The following is a 25,714-nucleotide window of genomic DNA, read 5'->3' as shown; positions in this document are numbered from 1 at the left end:
TCACACGTTTTAAAATGTGGAAATTGTCCAAACGAGTGTTCAACTCATAAATGTTAGTTAGTAAAAATTTTAAGAACCTTACGCGCGGCGCATAATAATGTCGTAAAAATATTATTTATGAAAAATTATACAGTTAACGAAATGTTTTGTACGGTTACGATTTCATTGTACCGTTCGTGTTTTATTTTGATTCCGATTTAGTTTCTCATCGTCAGACAAAACGAGGGTATACGTCGAAAGGTGTTGATTATTGGCACAATACCTTTTTTAAAACTTAATCAGAAATCGTGACGAAGTCAGGTTTTGAGGAAATAGATCGCACCTACCGGGTGGTCCTGGCTCCTTGCCAACGTCGATTGTATCTGCTCAGATTAAACTTTTTTTATAGACGTTCCAATGAACTGTGTCCTGTATACTAAATATTATAAAATGCATTTAGTAACAAAAAAAAGGACACAAATTTTTATTACTTTTTAATGGACTACAGAACTTAGTGAAGCGATCACTGTCCTCGGATAGTGGAAAAAAATTACATGTTACAAATTCAACCTCTTTTTTAGACGTGATAAAAAAAGTCCTAAATGAGATCAAAGCGGGGAAACGCGTTCGTAATAGGAAAAAAATCACCGCCACTCATTTGAAAGATTGCAAGCTTTCGCCCTCGCCACTTAAGATAAGCGTAATCTTTGGCACTTATGCATTTTAAGGGATATCTCAAGAGACCATTAAGTAAAACGCTTTTAATTCCACGTCCGTAAACCTAGCATGATGGAACTGAGCTAGTAACTCGAGTACCGGCGCGATGCAACTTAATACGCGGTGAGAGTTGCTAATTCGCACCAGATGTGCCCGCAGATGCCGTGCCCCGGACTTCTAAGCCACTACACCGATTATAATTGCTTAAATAGCTGCATCTACCAAATGTCGATATTCGGGGTCTAAATGAGCAAAAATACCCAACTATCAGCTGCTTTAAATTGGATCAAAAATAACAAAATCTGTTACAATCCTCTTCTGAAGAAGTACAGAATTAATTAACCACTTTACATTACAAATAATATTCATAATAGTATTCATAATAGAAAATAGCAAAAGAAATGTAATTTCGTTAATTTGCGTAACAAAGACGCACTATTACAGTTAGCAAACGTCTAAATAGACCATTTAAAAACGGGATTACAAGCGATCTCGTCTCCCTAAATATGCACGATTTAACTTGAAACGCGAATTCGTTATACACGTAGACTTATCTTGAGAATAGTCGTATGAATCTGTTGTACGAACTTATTAGCATAGCATCGGCTATTGTGCATTATATTCCACATTCATGGGTAAACATACACCAGTCTTTGTGTCTATTGTTCGTGTAATACTTAGCAGCTTCTCCCCTCTCTGATCCCATCTTTTCTATCCATTGTATCGCACAATGCGTGATGAACAACAGAAGCTGTTCCCAAATTTGGTCCAGAGGTCGAACTAAGTCACCTTAGGTCATCTCCACAATGCGTTACATCTTGTCGAGCATAGATAAACCAATGTTTATATCTAAAGTGGTCCAGACCATCAACCCGTTTGTCTCCATTGACAACAATACCCAGATCTCGGAATAATGCGTCGCACAATACAGACATTGTTCTTTACTAACTTAGCTACCGTTTTACCCGTTACCTGTCTTTGGTATTATCGATCTCATTGTATTCCCGATTTATGAAGCCATTTCGGCTCCTGTTTCTAAGTATTTAAAATTTTAACGACCATGGGAATAAAGATTGCGTGTCCGTTTTAATCTCCAACCGTTTCTATTCGAGCTGTAATTTCGTTTGTCCAAATTGGTCGGTCTTTGCTAACGTTACCTAGAATTACGTCAAAACACAATTGGACGTTACGAATATAATCATTCTGTTAAAGCTTTTTGGATGTTTTTAATACTTTAAGTAGTGAATAGTTTGTAAACATAATCTAATAGTAAAGTATTACAATGTGAGTTTTTGTTGTGCTACAAATGTTCTTAAAACAAAAATGACATTAATAACGTTTGTTTTATGAGATTTTAAATTCTTTTAAACTTAACCAAAACAAAAACTCTTCTATTTAATAAATAAATTTAACAGAAGCGTTTACACAAATCATAAAAAAGACCACTTTACCTAGCAATAAAAACCTCCAGCCCTCATGGGAATGCATTTGTAAACTCGAAAACGAATATCGTATATAGATTATAAAGATACTGTGTACGCCGGTAGCTACCTCAAAATGAGAGCCATCCATGATAGTTCAAGTGGCTGATAATGGCGGCGCTTTGATCGCCTCTGGCTGATGCGCCCGCGCACACGGCTGCTGTGTCCGTACCTCCCCACCTTGCTTTGAACTTGCCGCCCACCGGGTGTTCTTTATTAGCCGTTCATTAAGGCTCCTCATTCGTTTACTGTGCACGTTTACCTCTCCGAATGATTGTTTTCAATGGAAACGCTGTTCAATCTCCTGAATACGTTTTCATTAGCGCAATAATACCATTTACTGTTTCAACTAACAAACATTTATACATTATACTACGGGCATATTATCTCATTAATACCAAAAACGTCATTCGACCATAATTAAGATCTTATAAATAACAATTTATTAAAATGGTTACGGTCGTCTTGGGTCGTAAAAATGTATTACTATTGGGGACGTTATTATACGAATCCCCGGACCTCGAGATATAAATTCAATCAATACGATTAGAAGTAACCATTTTAAATGCTATTATACAGCTTATAAAAGTTTTTCATTGGATCCAAAGCTATTCGATGTAATAAACGAGATTTCGAAGTCGAACACCTGCTCCTAGAACCTAACTAGACAGGTCGTTGAACCTCCCGTAACACCCACGGGCTAACTCTAGAGAAATCAGGTAAATAATTATAATTTGTTTTCCTTTTTTTTATTTACGTATCGTTAAACAAAACCTCGAAAACCTGAGCAATATTTCATCGCATTCTTTGTTTTTTTTTTAAGCGTCGGTATAATTCTTGTTAGCTATAATTTATTTAAATAAATAAGAATCTATTGATGTATTGGTTTTGGTTCCTGTTAAATTTTACATTTCAGTTACAAATGAATTACGACAAATATTTTTGTTTAAAGCTTTTCAACGCTAAATAAGAAAATATATTAATAAAAAAATACATTGATCACATATTAAGCATATAAAAATAAACGATTTCGCCTAGGTTTGAACGCTACCTTCGATTAAGATTCACATGTTTTAGTTACTGGGCTTAAAACAATTCTAAATATAACACTTGTCTAATAATACAAAAAGATGTTTGTAAAACTTGCCAGTAGGATAAATAAACAGCGCCATTACACGGTGCGTCATTAGATATTCGCCATTCACTGTGTTTACCACTTGGACACGCAACAATGGCTTCCTTCTCACTTACTTTCACAGTTACGACGACGTTTATCTCTGGTTTCTATGCGCTTTCTGAATAAACCACGATCATTGATACTGTATTACTTTGTATTTCGCTCGGCGATTGTTTATTATCGATTTAATCGAATACATTCATGATGCTGATATTCTAGTTTCGAATGCGCCTTACGTAAGTCGATCAACATTCCACAATCTTTCTATTCATGACATTCCTGTTCTCGTCTAAAATTAAACACACATACGTCACATAAACCCGTGTATGTCTTTCGGTCAAGCTATAAATCAATTTCAAAGGTTTTGTCAAGTGCAAGCAAAATCACTATCCAAGCGAACGTGTTTCACTTCGGTGTTGATATTATTGACAACAACGTGTAAACTGAACACACACTCAGCAGAGCATTTTAGTCCTTATTCGTTACAATGATTTCGGACTTCGAAGCTATTTTCGTTTAAAGTGAGTGGTAACTTACTAATTTTATACCGTCCCGTCTAATGCAACAAAAAATGCACTCGGACAAAAACGCTAATTCGATGTATCAACTCGAATTCAATGCTGCGAAACATCCAATTTACGACATCCTGTTTAAGAGATCAAATCTGAATAATTGCAGCGAACGAGACAGGCTTCTAGACTTGTCTGAATTACCTGTTTGATACCAGATCGCTTGTAGCTTGTAATTTTGATCTATTTAGTAGCATGCATTTTATGTATATTTTAGAACAACGATTAAAAAACATCGATCGTATTTTTCATCGTGTATTGACATATTAATTGCTTGCGATAAAACTAATGTGATATACAATTAATTGTATATTGATGAAAGTGTTTAAACGGCACTCGAAAACGAAAGTAAGGAGAGGTAACTATTGTTTGCACAACATCACCGCTACGCTGAGTAAATGGGCTAATAAACAAACCTGGACGCGTCCCGTGACTCACTTGGCCGAGCTCTATAATGACTACAATGGTATTTCCTGCGAGAGCTTTGTTTATTCACGATATAATTTATTTTGACGGAAATGTAAATTTAATTAAACTATCATTTCGCCCATCGGATTTTATTTAAACTGAATTCTTTAAATTTTATAACAACTATGAATGCGAAAGATCATAAATTGAAATGTCTCTTACGTCGAGTAAATCTTTCGAGAAAGCCGAGGAAGTATATTTGTCACGCTCGCTATCTTCATTCCAAGCAATAAAACAAAAGGCCCTCTCGTCAAGACGGGGCAAATAAAAAAGATGACAGTGACCACAATTTAAATAAACTATATCAGATAATATTGGACAAATGTTAAGAGGGATACAATGCCCGCTACCTGCCTGTCACTTGTTTGTTTAGGCTTCCACGTCTCAAAACCAGTAGCCGCGCACCAGATATAATATATATACAGCGACGATATACGGATATTCGAGCTGCACACGATTGCTTTTTGTAACTCTTTTTATCTCGAACGTCCAGTTGTGCTAGACTACTTGTTTAGGGCTGTCCACTGATTAAAAACACGTTCGTCTACCACAAATAGGAACAGAATATCTTTAATCGATTTATTTTTACATCAAACGTGACTGAATAAAATCGTAGATTAAAACATTCAGTTATAGCCACGGAGGAAGAAAAAGTCGTCGGTGTGTCGGTCGCGTAACGCAATGTATCCGCAATAAGCAGGCGTTTTGACATCGAATCGCCTTTCACTTGACCTAGATATTTGGGAACTGGTTCGTAATCACAATGCAAGCGAGTGGCATTCCCGTTTCGCTATCTAGCCGTCATTGCCATAACAATTATGTTTCCTGCCAAAACTAGATGTATGGGGTACGATATTTCTCGTATATAACTTAATCAAAGCTAATAACTCGTTATGCGAGGTAGTCTGTGAACTACATTATTCATGTGAATGTTGCATTTATAAATTATGATGAAACTTGTTATAAAATCTTAGAACTAATTAGGTCTGAAATATTAGCAACGATAGTAACCCTGTGGCATAATGTAGAAAAAAACGTCAGTATGCGCTAGGGCAACGAGGCGACTAACCTGTTTGGTTGCGGTGCGCAGTCGCCGCCTACGCCTGACAAATCCGCGCCCGTTTTTTTCGATAAGTCCCCCCCACCCCCTTACGATCACTATACACACCTACCAACGAGATTACGTGTAGCAAGTGTAGCGAGCACGGGACGCGCACGATCAAGTTTAGACTTGTTTGGGAGCTATACGTCATTAAACCAGTCTCGAGCTCCACAGATTGTTAGAAATGTTTGTAAAATTGGCCGCGTTTAAAAAATATATTTCGAAATACACGAGTGCTGCGGACGACTACAGAGCGCGTGGGCGCAGTCTATCGTCGTCTTATTCACGTGTATTCATTATTACGGCCGTTTACACCACATACGTCATCCCCTATTTGTTGGAACAACTTTTCACACGCGATGGACCTGACTAATGATACGTCTAGAGTATGCCTTTAACGCACCAAAAAGACAACTGCACAGCAGAATTATTTTTCGAATCGTGACCAGAAGCTCATTCGTCATTCCCACGAGCCGGCAGAAACATCTCTTGTTCCAGCATTTAGCAGCTAAACATTTTTCCCTCCTCACGAAATTATGCGTGAAACCGTCGGTGCAGTGATTTCGAGGGTACAATGTAATGCAGTAATTTTTGTTACTCGAATGTTAAATTAGTTGAAATATAAAGCACTCTTTTTGCTGATATTCTAGTTAGTAGTAGTTGTCGCTTTAGTCACTGAACCCAGGCTGCGTGTTACTTATTACGTATTTTGCATACGTGCGACAAAAACGAAGGGAAAGTGTCAAAGATGAAACTATTTGAAGTCCGGAGACGATAGTGATAGAAACGTGACTAGTGAGATAATATGAGGATTCTCAGGATGAGAGCTGCACGTATCGTCTCTGTATCATAAAGATATTTAAATTTTCATATGCATTTTTTATCATTTGCCATAAAAGATTCAACTCGGGTAAGAACGACTCCGACGGATGTCTCTCCAGCATACGCGGCCTTCGATGCGCGTGCGCAGCATTCGTGCATTGTTTAACTACAGTCACAGTACTTCAGTTGTTGCCAAGCGAAGATATTTCTCTTATTCTTTCATTACGTTTCAATTTAATTACCTACCTTTAGTTGACATTGAAAAATAAATTTGTCTTTACTTTGTACACAAGTTGTGCTAAATTTATCTCACAGTAAAATTATTATGTATTTTTAAAGTGAAATATTCGTTTTATGTGGTAAAATATTATAAAGTACATAACTAACAATACGAAACGAACGTCGTGCGCTGCCCGTCGTTCCATGTAGATATTTAGGTCGCCCAAAATAACCGAGGCATTCCTGTAACTCAATAAAGAGTTTGCTGTCGTATTCGAGTGACTTGTACACACTAAGCACCGTTACTAATATATACTTCCACAATTGTGAAATACATATATGTACATAGGTTGTACTCTTTTCAATGAACTCGATTCGATAAAACTAAAAAGGAAAAACACCCAAAAATACTTTACTAAATACTAAATTTAAGCAATTGAAAACTCGTCCATTACTAAAACATCCATTATAAAGTAATAATATTTGAAATAAGACCACGTTAGCTGTTGTATTAGTCTGCAAAAGATAAAATTTGATAATGTTCAAAGCATTGATAACTATGTGCGAGTTTTGAATAGAAGCGACGCGACACGACCACGCTCGGCGCACGCGCACGATCTCCAAGGCCATTTTGTTTACGCATACACCCGCATGTTTACGCGAACCCAATCTAAGCATTTATAGACCGACGAAACACATACGAAACCACGGTAGATTTAATCTCATATCATGAGCGCGCTCTGCAAATCGGTCGCATTATATTGCTGAGAAAATGGCGCGAAATGCTTCATTGAACGTTTGGCGGGAAACTATTGCGTAACATTTGTGAAAGTGTTTTTCTCGTTGTTTGCATCAGGCAAGCAAATTTAATGAGTTTGTGCTATTTTATGAATGCAAAATATTAATAGAATTTTTAAAAAATCGAATTCGTATTTAGAATTAGAGGTTACTTTTTCTCTAGCACGTTTTCAATTATATAATCAAATAATTTAAATGTTTAATGTGTTTCAAACATCCGTAAAGTTACTAGGTTGACTTTAGTGAATATATTAATAACGTATTCATTGAATATCGAACACGCGGTTCGTGTCATTTTGGCGGGAAATCTTTGATCTGCAGACCTCGTGGTCAGCAGGCGGCCTTGATGGCCGTGACGTCATTGACATAGTTCCCGATTGCACAAACTGACGCCCCATAGTTTTTTAGCAGTGATTTCAACGAAAATATATTCTTTAGTCGTTACGTGAACTGGTTCCATCGTATTATGTATGTACACGTTTAATATCACAGTTTCCTTATCGAGATTGTTTTAGTCAAGGACATTTGTTTTGACCATAAAATATTTCGATCAAAATATAAAATCTTCGATAAAATTAGCCTTGATAACTGACGTACGACGATAATAACATTATAACGTTATATGATTATGAATATAACTTTACATGTTTGACATAGTATTTCTTATCACATTAACAAGCGTAGTACGTTGGGCGACCACGTGGTCAGCGAAGACGAAGGCAATCAATGTTTTTGACCTTCAGCGAGCAGATCGGATGTTGCCATGCCGTTTTTGTACACAACGTCGATCGAATTACGTTTAGTTATTTTAACTAGATAGATGTATGTCCATAGTACAATAGGTAATCGAATGACCGTTAAATACTAGGAAAGGTACAAGGATGACCGAGACTGAGGTTCAATGTCTCGCATATTTCCAACATGCGTGTGTTATCTAATCTCGACGCTCATGAACTTTGAAATTTACACGACGTACTGTAAAATAGACGTTACATGTAACCTATAACAATCACAGCCATTACAATACAGATTAAACAGCCGTAAAGTGATCGTTAAACTTTTATACATTTATTAATGTTATGCTTCTCAAAATCACAAATATTCCGAGATATATTTTAAAAAGAATTCGGTGCATTAAGTGCGCCAGTGGGACTCTTTTACGGTTCTATCCCTGCGGATGGAGTCGTAAAAATGTCAACTGAAAGGGTCTTATGAACAGCCATCCGGGTCTTAACGAAACTCCAGTTTGTGAGGTCGTAAAATTTGGCCCAAATCACTCTGCTGCTGCCTGCCCCGCCTTCGGTAGATTTTACGAGCACTTCGAATGCATAAGTTGCTCGAAAAAACTAATAATGCATGCGTTCTAGTTTTACGTTTTTTAAATGTATATTTTTTTCTAAGCACCTACCCTTCCCACACCTGCAGTACATATTTTAATGGAACAAAAATAATAATATCAATTAAACCTTAACGTCACTCATTCAAAGCGTATTCAAGAGACATTTGTAAACCTCCATGGTCGAGTGGTGTGTACACCGGTTTTCATGGGTACGCCACCCTGAGGTCCCGGGTTCGATTCCCGGCCGAGTCGATGTAGATTACCATTAGTTTTCTATGTTGTCTTGGGTCTGGGTGTTTGTGGCACCGTACATTATTTCTGATTTCCATAACACAAGTGCTTCAGCTACTTACATTGGGATCAGAGTAATGTATGTGATGTTGTCTCATATTTATTCATATTTTATTTAATTATTAATTTTTATTTTCAGATTTCCTGAAACCCCGCAAGCGGCTACCGACCAGCGGGAAGAAATCGCCGGCGCACAAGCACAAGCACGAGTGCGGCCACGGCGCGCACATCCGCCCCCCCAAAGTGGCGCGGCTCGCGCAGGCGCACTTCAAGCGCACCAGCTAGGCCGCCCGCCACGCCGCGGCGACCGCGCCACGAACGGGGACACATGGCCAATGGCAGCTCGCTGGAAAGGTTATATTAGATTGGCATAAATAGAACAAACTCCTGCCAACGAGAGTCGTGCGAGAAGGCTTCGGTTGGGTGATGGATTTACCTCAGATCATGTTTGAATATATTTCCCACGTATCATGGCGTCGTTCGACTCGCGCGCGGGTCCTGTAAGGCAATTGTGCAAATTTTATTTTATATCTCTTAATTTATTTTGATTGTCGATGATGCAATCGCATTGAAGAACAATATAATAACGTTAAGTAATTTGTAAGATAGTTTCAGACATTTATAATAGCATACGATTTAATAATATATTACTATGACCCGATAATGTCACTCGAAAGCATCACAAGATTATTTCAAATTTTGCTCAATAACAATTATCAGGCAAAAAAATTTGTTATTTCACAACTTGCAGTAATTTAATACTTAGTCCCGGGCAATATATTTATATTATGTGACAATTAATTATAAGTTTATTATGATCTCTTTGACAAATAAATTAAGTTATAGTAGTCGTAGAGATAGGTTTAGTGTTCGGTTTAAGGTACCAAGAAATATAAATATTCGGAGCTAATTTATACACGCATTAACTGAATTGTTTACAACGAAGGTCACAATCGTCGCCTCGGGAAGGCGACCGCGCGATTGGAAATTAAATTTTCACCGACGCGGTCGTATTCTTGACGTGTTTCGTTGAGCGATTACCAGGCTGTGCTTGCAACCCCCGCACTCGCGAGGGATGCAAGCACACCAAAGGTCATGGAAACATTAAAGAGCAAGTTAGATTTAATGAAATACAAATACTCAAAGGATTGTATCGTTACCTCACCGTAACATAATTATTGCCAATTTAATATTAAACTAGATACGAATATTTTATAATGAAACGTTGAGTATTTGTGTTTTAAATAAGAGTTCAATCTATAACTTTTAAAGTGTAAGCGTATTCGTTTTGTTGTTTTATTTTAATGGAATATATCTTTATGATTAATTAATTAATTATTGTTTCGATTGGACCTCCAAATTCATTTTCAATTGCGATAGAGGCCGCGATCCCTTTATTAAAGTACAAATTCACGTCTGTTTAGGTCGAAGGGTCGCGGGGGTTATTTAAAAGACACTCATTTTCATTCATCTTTACGATTAAATTCGCTAGGTTTTATATGTTAGTGCCGGCCCGCGCCGGCGCCTGCTGCCAAAGTGAGAGCTCTGGGTGGGTCTGACTAGACTAAATGAAATTATAAATGAATTAACGGTTGGACGATGTTGGGGGAGCGCCGGGCGCGCTGGAATCGCTGCGAGCGCTCGGTCGCATATGACTTGTTTATAGAGTTTGACGTTGTTCTTGATTTTATGAATTGTGTTTACGTGTGATCTCTGAAACAGACGCGACATACATAACTACCAACAGATATAAATAATTACATATTGAAATTCGATATTTTTTAAGATACAATGTGTTAGAAATAGTTGCCCGAAAACCAGTAGTTTTTGGACGAGTATTTGTAACCGCGAAGGCTTTTGTTGGAGAGATCACACCAAGTGTTTGATATAATTTTATTGTTTGGAAATTCTATTCGGATGTCGCTCGCTCGTTGCGACGGGCGCGACGTTGTTCTTTGTGGATAAAGAGATTGTATTCGTTTGATGGTTTGGACGTGGACACAGAAAGCGCTTCGTTCTTATAATTTTAATTTAATATATTCTCTTTAACACCTGTGATGTATTAAATATGATCTCAGAACATAATTTTACTGTATGCAATTTGTCATATTATATATATTATTTTTTTGTTTAAAATAGTGTTAGTTACTGAAAATGGGCGTTAGGAAACTTGAGTAACTACAAAAACTGTATCCCTGGCTGATAAAAGCGAATGAGAAATAATTTAATACATCAAATATAATTTTTATTTTATTATTTTTTTGTTAATATATAAAGTTTTCTTAATGTATGATTTGTGTAAATTTTGACTGAGTATTTAGTCTGTTCGAGTCCGCTGGCCGTTCGGTCGACTCGCGGCACTGTACATATTGCGCACATATGTGTATTTATTAAGCGGAAAATAACAGTCAGCGAGACCTTGGGATACGAGAAATATATATTGTGAATTATTAAAGCTCCAGAGGCAAGTCCGAGCCGAATAGTTGTATGTCGATATGTATCACGTTTACTTCAATATGTCTGCCTTGATTCTGTAAATATTCGGCCACTGTTGTCTAATTAATGTTTTATAGTGTATCGAGTTCCATATCATTATATTGTGTAATGTATAAAACTTAAAATTAGTTTTAAAAAAACTTACTTCATACGGTATTTGTTGTTTTTTTTTTCCTATCCTCAACAACCTTACTTTAAAGAAACCACACAAAAAATCTTATTCTATTTAAATTTGAAGTTTATTCAAAATATACTTACAGTAAATTGTTTCTCAGAACAATTTTGCTCTGTAATATATGATTACTAAAGAATAATATTATTCTATGCTCAATACCTTTGTTTAAAAAAAATATACTGTCAGAAAGACATTCATTATAAATTTGGAGTGTATGATAACTTTTTATACTTACAATAAATTATATCTTCGAACAATTTTGCTGCATCATATAAAAATGATCTTACAAATATTTATTTAAAACTATAAGCAATTCCAATGAATTGTGATTGGAATCATTAATCTTAAAATGTGGCGGGAAAACAATAAATAAAACTCCATTCACCCGTAGAGCGTTCGATTCGACCTGCGATCGCAAAAAATAAGGAGAGGGCCATGATTAAAACAGTCATTGGATGCTCGTATGAAAATGTTTATTGATATCACAATCAAGTCTACATAACTACCGATACCCATTATATTCGTGTACACGGCGAGTATAGATGATAAAATACAATTGCTCGTCACTCGTACATAAACACGGCGTCAATTCGTCCGCGATTCAAACATTCGATACAAAAAAACTGACTAGGTACAATTATTGGAAATGCAAAAAATCCTGTGGCGTGCTATAAAAATTTGGTAACTTCTAAGCTAACATACCATGAGTCATGACATCAACTACGTGTCCACAACAATTTTATCGTGTTAAAGTAAGACTATACCTTTGAATAGAAAACAGTCTACTTCTAGTCAGTACAAATATATTCTGAAGTGTTAAAATTAAATCGACAATTTTCGAACGAAAAAAAAAATAGTAAAATGTAGCTCTTTACAAATTACAATGCAGTAAAAATTTAGACGCTTATGTAGATCAAAATTTAATTATATTCAAATGCATTAAGCAATTACACATCAAGGACTACAGTCAGTGGCGTACATTATACAGACAAAAAAAAATTAATAATAATTGCCATCAATCTCAATAAAAAATAACACAGGTACTATAACGGCGCTTTTTAAGAAGCATCGTTGGTTTCGTAATATTTTTGTTGTCTCATACAGATGGTCAGTCGAACAGATTATTGTAGTGATTAGTTGATTAGTCTTGGCACTGGTACGTCACCGACTGGAGCAAATGAGAAGTTATTGTCTTTAAAACACTTCTGAACCAACATGCAATAAACACGAAACATTATATATAGCTAACACGGCGTCGATCCGCTAATATTCAGTCCGAGGACTTGAAATAAATATACTACTCATTATATTATATACATTTACAATAGAGTATTACACTTAGGCACATCAATTGTTATAAAATTACGATTTAATTCGAAAACGTGATCCTGTCACCGATATTCAACTATGCTACCACAAATCTAGTACATTTAAGTGATTAACAAATAATTTATAAATTGTGTGAGGTTAGGTTTTACAAATTTTTAAACATTTTATAATATCACTGAAACTTGCAAATTATAAAAATCGAAACTTTACGAGTTTATCTAATACGACATTTATTTAACATTCAAAACGATTTCAATGCAACGTCTTTGTCTTATATATTACTAAGTATATAAGAAAAGAGCTTAAAGCGTTCGAGACTGGGGAACGTTTGATAAATTTGTACTTTCATTTCCCCTCATCCTACATACAGTGCTAGTCACAGCGTACGAATACCGACTTCATAATATTTGTGTTCCGAGATAAGTATATTTAAATTACCAGCTAATTTGGTCGGAGACCTACATTTACTGAATCTATTCTAGCATAAATAGGTGTAGGTAATTACGTTTGCGACGCGCTATTTCGCATCACAATAACTTTAGACACTGATAGACAAAATCTCACTGGACGCTAATAGGATATTCTTAAACGTATGTAATATAGAAGACAGCAAATATCGAATAATAATCTGGACATTTAAATCACATTTTACAGATATAATCCTTTTAGATATTCTATCTAGACTGGCGTCATCTAATAGCAAAGGCGACATGAAATCTTAAATTTTAATTATACAAATGTTTCTAAATTAATGAGTAACTGTTAATTTTTTTTAAATCACTTTTACGAAATATTTTATAACAAATTTTAATAATGTTCATACAAAATTAACATACAGCCGTAGCCCTAACATTTAAGTATGTATTAGATTATAATAAATTTATTATATTTGAAGACAATTTTTATGAGAAAGTTGAAAAGAGTCGACCGAATTACTAATGAAAATAATTTCGCCAGTGCTTGAAACATTAAATTCAAATTTTTTGTAACTTAAAACAGCTGTTGTATATTCATATTCGAATGAAAATTAATAAAACAACATTACATTATAGTTTAACCTATGCGTTCAACACTACACCCATAGCTTTTATAAATCTTTGATAAGTTAATTAAGACGAAAAGCTTCTACACTAACATCTCCCTGATATAACTTGGGTTCAGTGACTTGATTGCTGAGTCGTACCTACATATCTTAAATTTGCGAAAATGTGAACAAGAGTAAGTTGCCATGTTAATGAAAAAAAAATTACAGAAATCGGTCATTATTTATTACTTTTTTTTAAATTTGCTTTTATTTTAATTAGTTATGTTAACTAAATAAATCCTTGTAAATTCTAAAACGAATATGATGGTATATATATGACATGTTTTGATATATTTTGTAACGTTTGGAACGATTTACTATACACAGGTACGACTCAAAGTTCAGTTCACAGCTTATTTTAAATCGACTACAGCCCTAAACCCTCTATAAGCTCTATATGAATATAAAATACTTAATCATATAATATAGAATTTTAAAAATCGGTTTGGTGTCGAAATATGAATTGTAATTCAAAATTAAATATGTTAAATAGTAAATAGAGCAGTCCAGCTGTCTGTCTGTCGTACGCGAAAAGGTACGAAACTTGGACGGCAAAATATTTTGGTAAGAACAGACTTGTGATGCGATTTTGAACCTTAACGCTATTGGTATATAAACACAGTGAAAAGCATTGGAAAAACTATTACTTCATCGTGACGTATCGAGATATTGTAAACATGGAATTAAAAAACTTTGCATATCCCTAGATTAGTTTACACGTTAGACACCGGAGCGCAGCTTAATACTTATTGAAATTGAATTAGAGATATATCGACGAACTGGACCGCGCAATAATCTAAGACGTTACAATCTACAGACAAAATCACATTTATATTAATAGACAGTGTAAAAATAATATTTATAAACATTGGCCTATGAGATAAACATTAGAATTCATTGTACTTCATCTAGTTGAAAGCTTAACTTTATTATCACACATACCTATTAGGTAGATATAGAACGTCGAATATATAAAAGTTACGACTAGAATAGAGCTAGGATCCGCAGCGCACTACCTATCGAATACTACAACGTACCTGAGATCAGACTTGTGATTGCCAGAAATACCTTATTATATTGTGAACGACTTACGTCCCCCTGTAAAACGATGCCTTTACTAAAACCGCAGGCGTTTTGATCTGTCTTTGATATTGTTTCCTTTATGCTAAGACTTTATAAATTCAATACAACACCATTTTGACCTCATTCAGAAGTTATGGTGATTCGGAGGCAGTCATAATCGTAATATTATACCTTTTATATCAGAAAATGTGCACATATTTAATGAATCGTAGAAAATCACTTCACTGAGCCTACTAATAAGTGCGTACATCTAGTAAACGGTTTCTTAAAAAGCTGCTTCTAAGCACTTAGAGTAGGTAACATTCAGTCAATATTAAGGTACATCAATGATAAATAGTTTGTTATTAAATATCAAATTTAAATTCTAAAATGAACATTTATCAATAACTTACCAATCTCTCGTTAAACTTATTTATAAATACTAACGATAACTAAAAAAATGTAAGTACTTTACGATTTGTCACTAATACATATATATTTTTTACACATATTTAATTGAAGTGAATATCTTTCAAAATATACGTATTATTTTAATGCAACCACTATACGTTTCACTTTTCATTCCGAATTAAAAGAAGTATTCTCACAATCGTAAGTGGTTTTATTTTATTTAGACTTGTAGATTTTCCGCAACTAGAATGATGTAGTTTATGAATCGCTGAATATTCTAAACTTCTAGAATGTAGTTAACTATGTCACTAATAAGGGGCGATCGGAACTGACTACTAATAGGCAAATAATAAGAATGATTATTGTCTGACACTGGGTTATTGTCGAGACAGCAGCTCAGGCGTCGCTCGCCACTATTGACTAGAGGGCCACGCGACTACGGGCGCAGGCCAGGCGACCTTAGCCTTTATAACAATGTGTTTAGGTACAAATATGCGGCGCAATATTCAACTACTAGTATTTTATGCAGTATCGGAGGGCGAGAAAGACCACAATGCTACAACTTGTGTAAAAATAAATCATTCGAGACAGGCCCAAATAATAAAGTAAAAAAAAAAACAAACGTAAATAAAGGAAAAGGAACAAAAAATAAAAGTAAAATAAAAAGGGGTATCTGGATGTTTATTTACAATTCTTTCATAATAACTATGTGATTATTAATGAAGAGAAACCTTAAGCAACATCAGTGCTAGCCCCTGATCACCAAATTTAAGTTATGTTAATGGTTCACCGCCTGCAAAGACACGAGCGCCTACAAACTAAAATTAAAACATAAAATACCCATTATTATATATAATTAGCTCTCGGCTCGTACCCACAGGTACGCATACTTCGAAGGTTACATGAAATCATTTAAATAGCAAACGTAGCCTTAAATTAATTTATACGGAGATGTGTAATTAAATATAAAAAAATATTTTAGTAGTTTCATTAGAATCACAGTGAAATCAATAAAAAATAAAACACAAATGTGCGTTTGGGGTGATACGAACTAAAGCAGCAACCGCGATCCTCGCGCTTAAACATATTGAAAGAGAAATTAGTAAAACAACTTACAAATATGTCGTATTTGTACATCATGTCGGCCGTTACATAATTATTGTCAATAGTTAACATTACGGGTGTACAGCTGAGGCGAAACAGACTACAACTAAACAATCGTACAGTCGGGGCATGACTACGTCCGGCTATTATAGCATTTAATTTGTTTTCAGTTAAAATTTATTGCAACAACCCAAATTTACAATAATCAAATTTTTCAAATTACTACGATCGATAAAAATCACAGAAAAGACGGACTGATAGCATTTGTTTTATGTTTATATATCGAATATGCCCCACGTAGACATATGCTTAACATTTAATTAATAAGGCAATAATAATTCACGATAAACAATAAAAGCTGGTCCTATACAAACTAGGAAAGAATACATTCAAATAAAGTTAACAATACATTTGTTAATACACTTAAAATAAACCCCAAAAATTCCGCAAATAAAACGTATTAATTAATAACAAATGAATGAAAAATAAAATTAAAGGATATAAGACTATCAGAGTAACACATTATTTCTTTTATTATATAAGATTAAAAACTACATTATATAATTGAAACTAAGACACATTATAGGTATAGATTATATATAAAAGTAAAATAGTAGCAGTATTCGGAAATATTGATTAGCTTAAAATAAATTGGACATATTTTTTTATATTTTGTTATCATATGTTACTTGTGATAGTCGAATATCCAATTTCAATAATGCTGTGCTTATTGACGCGTGTGGGGTCAAGTTTTATATAACGTATGTTGAAAGCCTTTAGGGCTCAGAGATCATTGATTTTGCGTGATCACCGATAACTACTCAAATCATATGACGCGTCTCGTAAATAATATACACGTGGATTTTTAATAAAAATACATCATGTCACTTTGCAATATTTTTTGTTAATATTAAAACCCTTCATTTGTCACAGTTTAAATGCAAACTTTGGTAGAAACTTGCTTCTCATTGTAATGTATTGATTGGTGTAATCATTTTTTAAGATTTGTAATACTTTTATTATACATAAAAGACGCGTCATTAACAATAAAACAAGCATTGCACAAAATAGACGAGAATTTTATATGTGAGAATTTGAGTAAAATACGGAAATTAAAAAGAAAAAATATATAATTAAAAATGAGGTTAAGAAATTCAAAAGTTCAGAATATATGATATACCATTTGCATATTCCGTACAATGCTCGAAAATATTTAAAATAATTAAATATAATTGTCTACAATAATATTACAGGGTGTATTAAACTATAAAGTTATTGTCAGGCAGCAAACCTAAAATACTAACATAAAGAAATGTGTGTTGTCATTTCGAAAACGTTTGGTAGGACATTACATCTGCATCGATTACATTATAATGAAATCCTAAATAGTACCACAATGGTCGCTAATCATACAAGTTAAAACTCTTAAATAACTAATAAGCAAAAACTATCGACAAACACTAAGTGTGAAGGAATTCAGGATAATTTTTATAATAAAATAATAGTATACTTCTAAACTTATATACATTAGCAAAAATCAATAGTATAAGAAATCTATGAGTAAACCAAAGTGAAATTATACAAATGATATGGACGATGTGGGCCTGTCAGTATGGCAGGTCGTGTACCCAGACTGAGGACGATTCAAGCGAAATGTAACAGTTAGCGTGTCGGAGTGCGAAAGACCAGAACAAAACAAGTTTCAGCAATAAATCCTCAATGACAAAGAATATTTAACAATATTGTTCTATCTAACTTTAGCGTACATGCACATTAAACATCAAGTAATCTATAAATGTTTATTCCGTACTAAATATTTTATAAAACTCTTAAATAACCATTTTTTTTATTTTGTTTAATATTGAATCTAATTCTATACAAGTTATCCATCACCGCGCCCTACACACGTTACGATTATATCTACATAATTCCAGTTAATATGATTAAATAGGTAATAAACACAGCATGTTTGTTTGTTTGATTAAACAGACGGGCGTCGAGCCCACTACGCTACATGATATGAAACGTAACATAAAACATCGATAAATCTCATACCAAAGCGGATACGCTATTATACAATACAAATAAAATCTATATGTAATTGACAAAATCAGTGTCACGTAAAAACTAAAATACCTACAAAAATTATACATATCGCGTTGTGTCTAGAAAGTAAGTCAACGCGTCAGTGCGTCCGGCGATCGCCGCCGTAATACAATAAAACTCCCCAACTTTTAAATGATTTGGTAGAAACGTTAAGTCTACGATAAAATATTAGTAAATGCAACCTACTCGCTTCGCTCTCGCAGCAAAATTACTTAAAAAATAATTTACAATCCATATACAAGTAAAATAAAACTTTCGTCACTAAATCTAACGCATACATTGCGTATCCATTTAGAAATAAACACTGTTGTTTTTAATTTAAAAAATTCTTGCAATTAACTAATTTCACATCTAGAAAAGGAATACATTAAAACAATAAACACTCAATACTCACTCAAGCTAACGCGAACACGTATATAGGTCGCGTACAATGTGAACAATATGGATCACATCTAATTTGTACAGAAATCGATTAACTATAACACAGAGCCTGCCGGCTGCGGTACACAAGGAACTGTATTGAAACACGCGAGCGAAACACACTAGTCACAGTTTTGAATTAAAAATTGCAGTGTGAATAGAAACGGTCGATTATGTTCCTCGAGGGACACTCGACCGCCCTTATGGACAAAGGGGTCGATATATCCAACCATATATTGGACTCGTTCGTCGATAAGGGCAGCGAGCGTGTGCGTTACATTAAATTCTGTGCTCTTAAATCTAAAAAACGTCTTCAACACTTTCGTACTGATACACTTTGTCTATATCACAATTCAACTCTTCTATGTCTTCCAATGTCGATTTTCGTTACAAGTTTTGCTGTATCGATTCGCGTATACCGCCAGCATTTTATTAATCGCCGTCCGATTTCTTCAGTATTGGATTATTGATTATATTTTATGAAACTCGATCGCATTTTAGTTTCTTATTTGGAGATGACATAATCGTTCGACGTAAAGTCGATTATTCGATTAATCTCGCAACTCGATCGCTAATAACTTGACCCATATCTGGTCGATGACCCAGCGAGATTTCGTCAGTACATATTTGATTATTGATTATATTTTACGAAACTCGATCGCATTTCAGTTTCTTATTTGGAGATGACATAATCGTCCGACGAAAAGTCGATTATTCGATTACTCTCGCAACTCGATCGCTAATACCTTGACCCATATGGTCGATGACCCGAGACGGCAGCTCGACTACCCCAATTGATGGTAAGGGTTCTGCAACTGATGGTGAGGGTTCTGCAACGTCACACGGTCATCCCGGTCGAGCGAGCCGGTAGCTGGCGCTTCTCAGTCGGTGTACCATAAGTGCTGTTGCGGGTGCTGCGGCACGAGGTAGGTTGGCGAGTAGGGCTGCAGGTAGCCGGGCAGCCTCGCGCCACTACCGTGGTGCGCGGGCGGCGGACCTGCCACACCTCCCACCCCACCTACCCCTCCCACACCGCTGACACCACCACTGAAACACGTTGAGTTTTATGTTAAAATTCAAAGTTATACAAGAATTAAAATACAAAGAATATATTGTTATAAATCATACAAATAAGCTCAAAAAGAAGATACTTTATATCAAAAAAAATCAAAATCAAAATAAACTTTATTCAAGTAGGCTTTTATAAGCACTTTTGAATCGTCATTTTACAATTAAGTGAAGCTACCACCGGTTCGGAAAGTAGATTCTACCGAGAAGAACCGGCAAGAAACTCAGTAGTTACTCTTTTTTAACATTTAAAAAATACAAGGTCATGTTAATTAAATACAATTATTTCAATTAATGTATCCTGCTTGGAAGTCAACAGGTATTAACTCCACGCTTTTTTATCATCTACAAAATCTTGTATCGAATAATATGCTTTTTCTACCAATGTATTTTTTACAAACGATTTGAATTTACTAAACGGCAAAGTTAAAAATTTCTGCGGAATTTTATTATAGAAACGGATACCTTGCCCCAAGAAGGATTCATTGACTTTGCGGAGTCGGAAACTTGGCTTTATAAGTTTATCCTTACTTCTAGTGCATATACAATGATTATCACTAATTTTATCAAAGTGATCAATGTTACTGTGAATATACATGATATTGTTGTAAATATATTGCGACGCAACAGTAAGTATTCCTACTCTGTTAAAAACATCCCGAAGAGAGTCTCTAGCTCCAAGATTATAAATAAACCAAATTGCTCTCTTTTGTAAAATAAAGACAGATTCAATATCTGCAGCGTTACCCCAAAGTAATATATCATATGACATAATACTGTGAAAATAACCAAAATATAACAAGACTATGCACCATGTGATATAGGTGGTACTCACGTGTGGTAGTGGTAGGTGGGCACGTACAGCGGCGGCGGCAGGTAGCCGGGGGACACGCCGCCCGGCGACAGCACGCCACCTCCCGCAGCGCCAGCGCCGCTTCTGAAATAACAAAATACATACGTGTTGAAATCCTTATTCAATTACAATATAGTAATCTAAAATATAAGTAACAGGCCATATATTTCCAAGCGGATTACTTGATATACTTCATGGAATAGTTTATAATCAAAGCAAATGTTAGGCTAGCTTACTCAATAATGACACAATCACACACACACGCACACACAAACACACAATTTCACAAACATACGCACACACACACACACACACACACACACACACACAATTTTCACAAACATACAGTTTATGTAGAGTACCTATACCTACCACAAACTGTTTAACTTCTATAAATAACTAGTAAAAAAACTTTCTATTGTAACTGCTTTTCGAATTCATGTTATAATAGTGTAATCCTTCTTTGGTCATAATTTTTGCATTATATTGTTAAATTTAATAAGATTGGATTGCCAAATGAAACAATAAATAAATAATCTATTGAAATCGAAAAAGAAACAAACCTCAGATTTATTATACTATGGATTTAGCATCGCGCATTTTTAAAAATTTCTCATACAAATGAATATTAAGATAATTGCATAGCTAGGGCGTTAAGTGAGGCTCACTTGTAGTGCGGGTGCGGGTGGTGGTGCCAGGCGTGCGGCGCGTGCTTGTGCGCGGCGGGCGGGCCCACGTTGACGCTTATGCCCATTCCGCTCACTCCGCTCACTCCGCTCACCCCACTCACTCCGCTCACTCCGCTCACCGCACCGCTCACCGGCAGATATTCTCGACAGCCGCCGCTCTGAAATGTTATAACGTCTCTGATCACAAAAGTTCAAACCACTGTTTCGTTAACAAGAATGTAGTATCCACGTAGAATACTTTGGGTCAGATATGTTATATTTTAATAGCTTATTCAAAATATTACTCCCCTGAATCGCGCAAGGCGAGGCTAACTCTTATGAACAATGGAAAGGAGTCCTTTTTCTATTTGATTACATTAATAATAAAATGATTACCTAAGTATTATTTAGTATGTGATTATTACAAAGAATTATTGAATTCATGGCAGAATCGTTATTACTTACGCTATCCCTCTTGTTGTGCTGCGTGGGAACGTATTGATTACATTGATAGTCATTCGTCTGGCGTACCGTCGAACCGCTCTGTAATAAAATAAAAACAATGTTAGCATTCGTAAAATTCGATTGTTGATGTCGATTTAGAATGACATATAAGAAGTTGTAGTTTTTTATGGAATAGGTTGGCGGACAAGCATATGGGCCACCTGATGGTAAGTGGTCACCATCGCCCATAGACATTAATGCTGTAAGAATTATTAACTATTCCTTACATCGTCAATGTGCCACCAACCTTGGGAACTAAGATGTTATGTCCCTTGTGCCTGTAGTTACACTGGCTCACTCACCCTTCTGACCGGAACACAACAATACTGAATACTGTTGTTTGGCGGTAGAATAACTGATGAGTGGGTGGTACCTACCCAGACGGGCTTGCACAAAGCCCTACCACCAAGAACTATGTTTATTTTAACGTTTTTAACGTTGATTGTTAGACTCTCATTTAGTGCAGATCTGATTAAGTTTGAAATAGTTGGAAGTGACATAATTGCTGAGAAACAATCTCGCGCTTGTGTTCGCGTGGTGCGCGTGGTGCGCGTGGTGCGCGTGGTGCGCACTCACATTGTAGTGCGCGGCGGCGGTCGGCGGGTGGTCGTGGTGCGGCTCGAGCTTGGCTTGCGCCTCCTGTTGCGCGAGCGCCAGCAGCCGCTTCTTCTGGCTCTGCGGCGTGGCCTGCGGGGGCGCCGGCACGGCTTGGCGCTGCGGCGCCTGCTGCTGCTGCTGTTGTTGTTGTTGTTGTTGTTGAGGGGGAGGCTGTTGCTGCTGCTGCTGCTGTTGTGGTTGCTGCTGTTGCTGCTGCGGTTGTTGTTGCTGCTGAACAATAAACAACAAAATATTAGATCAAATTTTGTTTTATTTAATTATATTCACTTTTGAATATGATAATACCGGTTAAAAATGTCAGCCTCACACGAATGACTAGCATTAATTTTAGACATTTTATAAAATCAAAATATAAAAAAAAATAGTACTTTAAAATACTCTTATACTTAATATACTTATTTGATTGACCGCAATTTATCTAATGTTGTCTTAAATTTTCGCGACTATTACACATTTAAATAAAACTTAATTATAACGGATGAATCGCGTATATCACGGGTAGACTACCCGCGACCACGAACACTGCAAAGTGCTCGAAACGTCGGGATGTATAAAAATAATTAATATACGCGATTCATCCGTTATAATTAGTTTTATTTAAATGCGCAATTTATCTAGCTTGAGTAATGTTTTAAGAGTTTAACAGCATATGCAGCAGTCTCACCGTGTGGTGGTGGTGGCAGGGTTGGTGGTGAGGTTCGTGCTTGACGTGGCGTTCGTCGCGCGGCGTGCGAGCGCTGCATATGACGCCACCGTTGCTACTGACCGTCACACCCGTCGCCGTTGTCGTCGTGTTCGTGTTGCTGTTATTACTGTTGTTAGCATTGTTGCTGCTGACGTGAGCATTTGGCGGGCACTCGCCACTTCCTATACGATAGTTAAACATGATTATTTTTGTCATAAATGTATATAATAAACAATATATAACACACTTGCTGTCGTGGCTACAATAGGCTATTTGACTGGTATTTAAAATCCATTTTATATTGTTTAGTAGAAGTTAAGGAACCCAGTAAAATTTGTGTTTTTTTATTTCTAGTACATATTTGCCGAAAAATATCATATTAAGAATTCCATATTTAAATATGCACGCAAAAACGCTACTTGGACAATATGGCGCTGCAATGGGGTCGGTGACGTCACTTTCCTGTATTTTAGTCTGTGGTACATATAGTAGAAAAGTAGAGTTTACAAGAAAGTGACTTTATCATAAGCCCGACCAATCAGGAGCGTTTTGTGTCACGTGACAAACGTTTGAAAAAAAGCATTTTTATTTGTGGATTTTGGATGGAATAAATTAAGTATTATTTTCAACTTTCGTTAGTAAATAACCATTTGTAAACTCATAATATACACTGATTACAATAATTCACAATTTATTTTTCGCATTGTCAAATAGCCTATTCGAGTGATATTATTGTATGAAGATGGTTATCTCATCCTACCTCTATTGGTGCGTGGTTCCGCGTCGTCGTCGGAATCAGAGATGGTGATGACGGAGACTGCGGGTGATGGCGTGTCTCGGATGGTGATGGTGTGCGCGCCACAGCCGGCCTCCCACGCGCCAGCACCGCCACTCGCCGCTGTGGTGCCGCCACGCACTCTGCATTTGGAAATGTTTGTGAGATTTATCACATGCTATTTTACTAATAAGTTCATGCTAGTGAAACTGACTAGTATTGTACTTGAAGATAAAAAAATATTTGTAATTAAAAATATATATAAAAAAAAGAGTCGAGATGGCCCACTGGTTAGAACGCGTGCATCTTAACCGATGATTGCGGGTTCAAACCCAGGCAGGCACCGCTAATTCATGTGCTTAATTTGTCTTTATAATTCATCTCGTGCTCAGCGGTGAAGGAAAACATCGTGAGGAAACCTGCATGTGACAAATTTCATAGAAATTCTGCCACATGTGTATTCCACCAACCCGCATTGGAACAGCTCGGTGGAATATGTTCCAAAAAACCTTCTCCTCAAACGGAGAGGAGGCCTTTAACCCAGCTGTGGGAATTTACAGGCTATTGTTGTTGTTGTATAAATAAAAGAATTTAGAAATCGAAAGAAAATTGCATTATTGTTTATTATGAAAGAAAATATAGAGGTATAGTACGACACAACTTAGATGTCACATCGGCAAAATTCGTAAAACCGATCGCATCCGAATTGAATACGCTATGCCAAATTATCAATATTTATTGCTCATGCGAATTTGATCTTTGCACAAACGTAATAACTTGTAATATCATATGACCTAATATATTCGTCAATTTGACGCGTCGATTTACATGCACTTGCTTTCTCTGACGCGTGAATCTATAGCGACGAATAGCGTCGAATGGCGCGATAGGGAGCTATTTCTATTGGTTGTGTAAATCGACAGTAATCGGTTTTATTTTCATTCCATTGCATTTTCCGATGCTACATCTAATTTGTGTCATACTATATGTACGAGAAAGTGTTTTTTTCCTATTGGAAACATAAATATCATTAAACGTCCAACATACGTGTGATCGTGATGTCTGTGCCGTGAAGGCGGAGTGCCCTCCTTCACTCGTTTCTTGACCGGCGACAACTGAGTCGTCTCCTTCTTGCCGCCACCGCTCGCCATACTGAACAAACAAAAACGGTTCATTTAATCTTCAACGCAAAATTATATCACACTTAACATCAAAAGGTTTGGTTAAAGGGTTTGTAATATTGTACTTGTATAATAATACAAAGATTCCTAGACATATAAATAAAATTTATAAGACATTTGTAAATTAAGAGAGTCCTGTATTATCCTCCCTATGCGTTGGATTTCATGATTTTTTTCAAGATCATAATGCCTATTGTTAAGAATATAAACTTA

General features: G+C 35.8%; 2 protein-coding genes across 5 annotated transcripts in view; one reads left to right on the top strand and one right to left on the bottom strand.

The window, feature by feature from the left end:
* Positions 1–11,614, top strand: part of LOC124537809 (cyclin-dependent kinase inhibitor 1-like) — a 32,199-nt gene extending 20,585 nt beyond the window's left edge. For both annotated transcript variants that reach the window (XM_047114718.1, XM_047114719.1), the window contains one exon: positions 9,102–11,614. In XM_047114718.1, coding sequence (XP_046970674.1) covers positions 9,102–9,247 — 146 coding nt within the window. In that variant the 3' untranslated portion in view covers positions 9,248–11,614. The remainder of the gene's footprint in view (positions 1–9,101) is intronic.
* Positions 11,615–16,181: 4,567 nt separating this feature from the next.
* LOC124537881 (homeodomain-interacting protein kinase 2) overlaps positions 16,182–25,714 on the bottom strand; it is a 104,998-nt gene continuing 95,465 nt past the window's right edge. For 2 of the 3 annotated variants that reach the window (XM_047114834.1, XM_047114836.1), the window contains exons 17-25: positions 25,368–25,472; positions 24,306–24,463; positions 23,525–23,727; positions 22,819–23,070; positions 22,204–22,281; positions 21,739–21,917; positions 21,053–21,154; positions 19,794–20,196; positions 16,182–19,625 (exon numbers count right to left, since the gene is read on the bottom strand). In XM_047114834.1, the coding sequence (XP_046970790.1) occupies positions 20,031–20,196; positions 21,053–21,154; positions 21,739–21,917; positions 22,204–22,281; positions 22,819–23,070; positions 23,525–23,727; positions 24,306–24,463; positions 25,368–25,472 (1,243 nt within the window). In that variant the 3' untranslated portion in view covers positions 16,182–19,625; positions 19,794–20,030. The remainder of the gene's footprint in view (positions 19,626–19,793; positions 20,197–21,052; positions 21,155–21,738; positions 21,918–22,203; positions 22,282–22,818; positions 23,071–23,524; positions 23,728–24,305; positions 24,464–25,367; positions 25,473–25,714) is intronic. The other variant, XM_047114835.1, reaches the window with a different exon arrangement.

The sequence above is a fragment of the Vanessa cardui genome, chromosome 19 (genome assembly GCF_905220365.1).
Source record: "Vanessa cardui chromosome 19, ilVanCard2.1, whole genome shotgun sequence".
NCBI classification, from domain to species: Eukaryota; Metazoa; Arthropoda; class Insecta; order Lepidoptera; family Nymphalidae; genus Vanessa; species Vanessa cardui.
The sequence above is the reverse complement of the archived record's forward strand: the minus strand, read 5'-3'. Positions and strand labels throughout refer to the sequence as shown.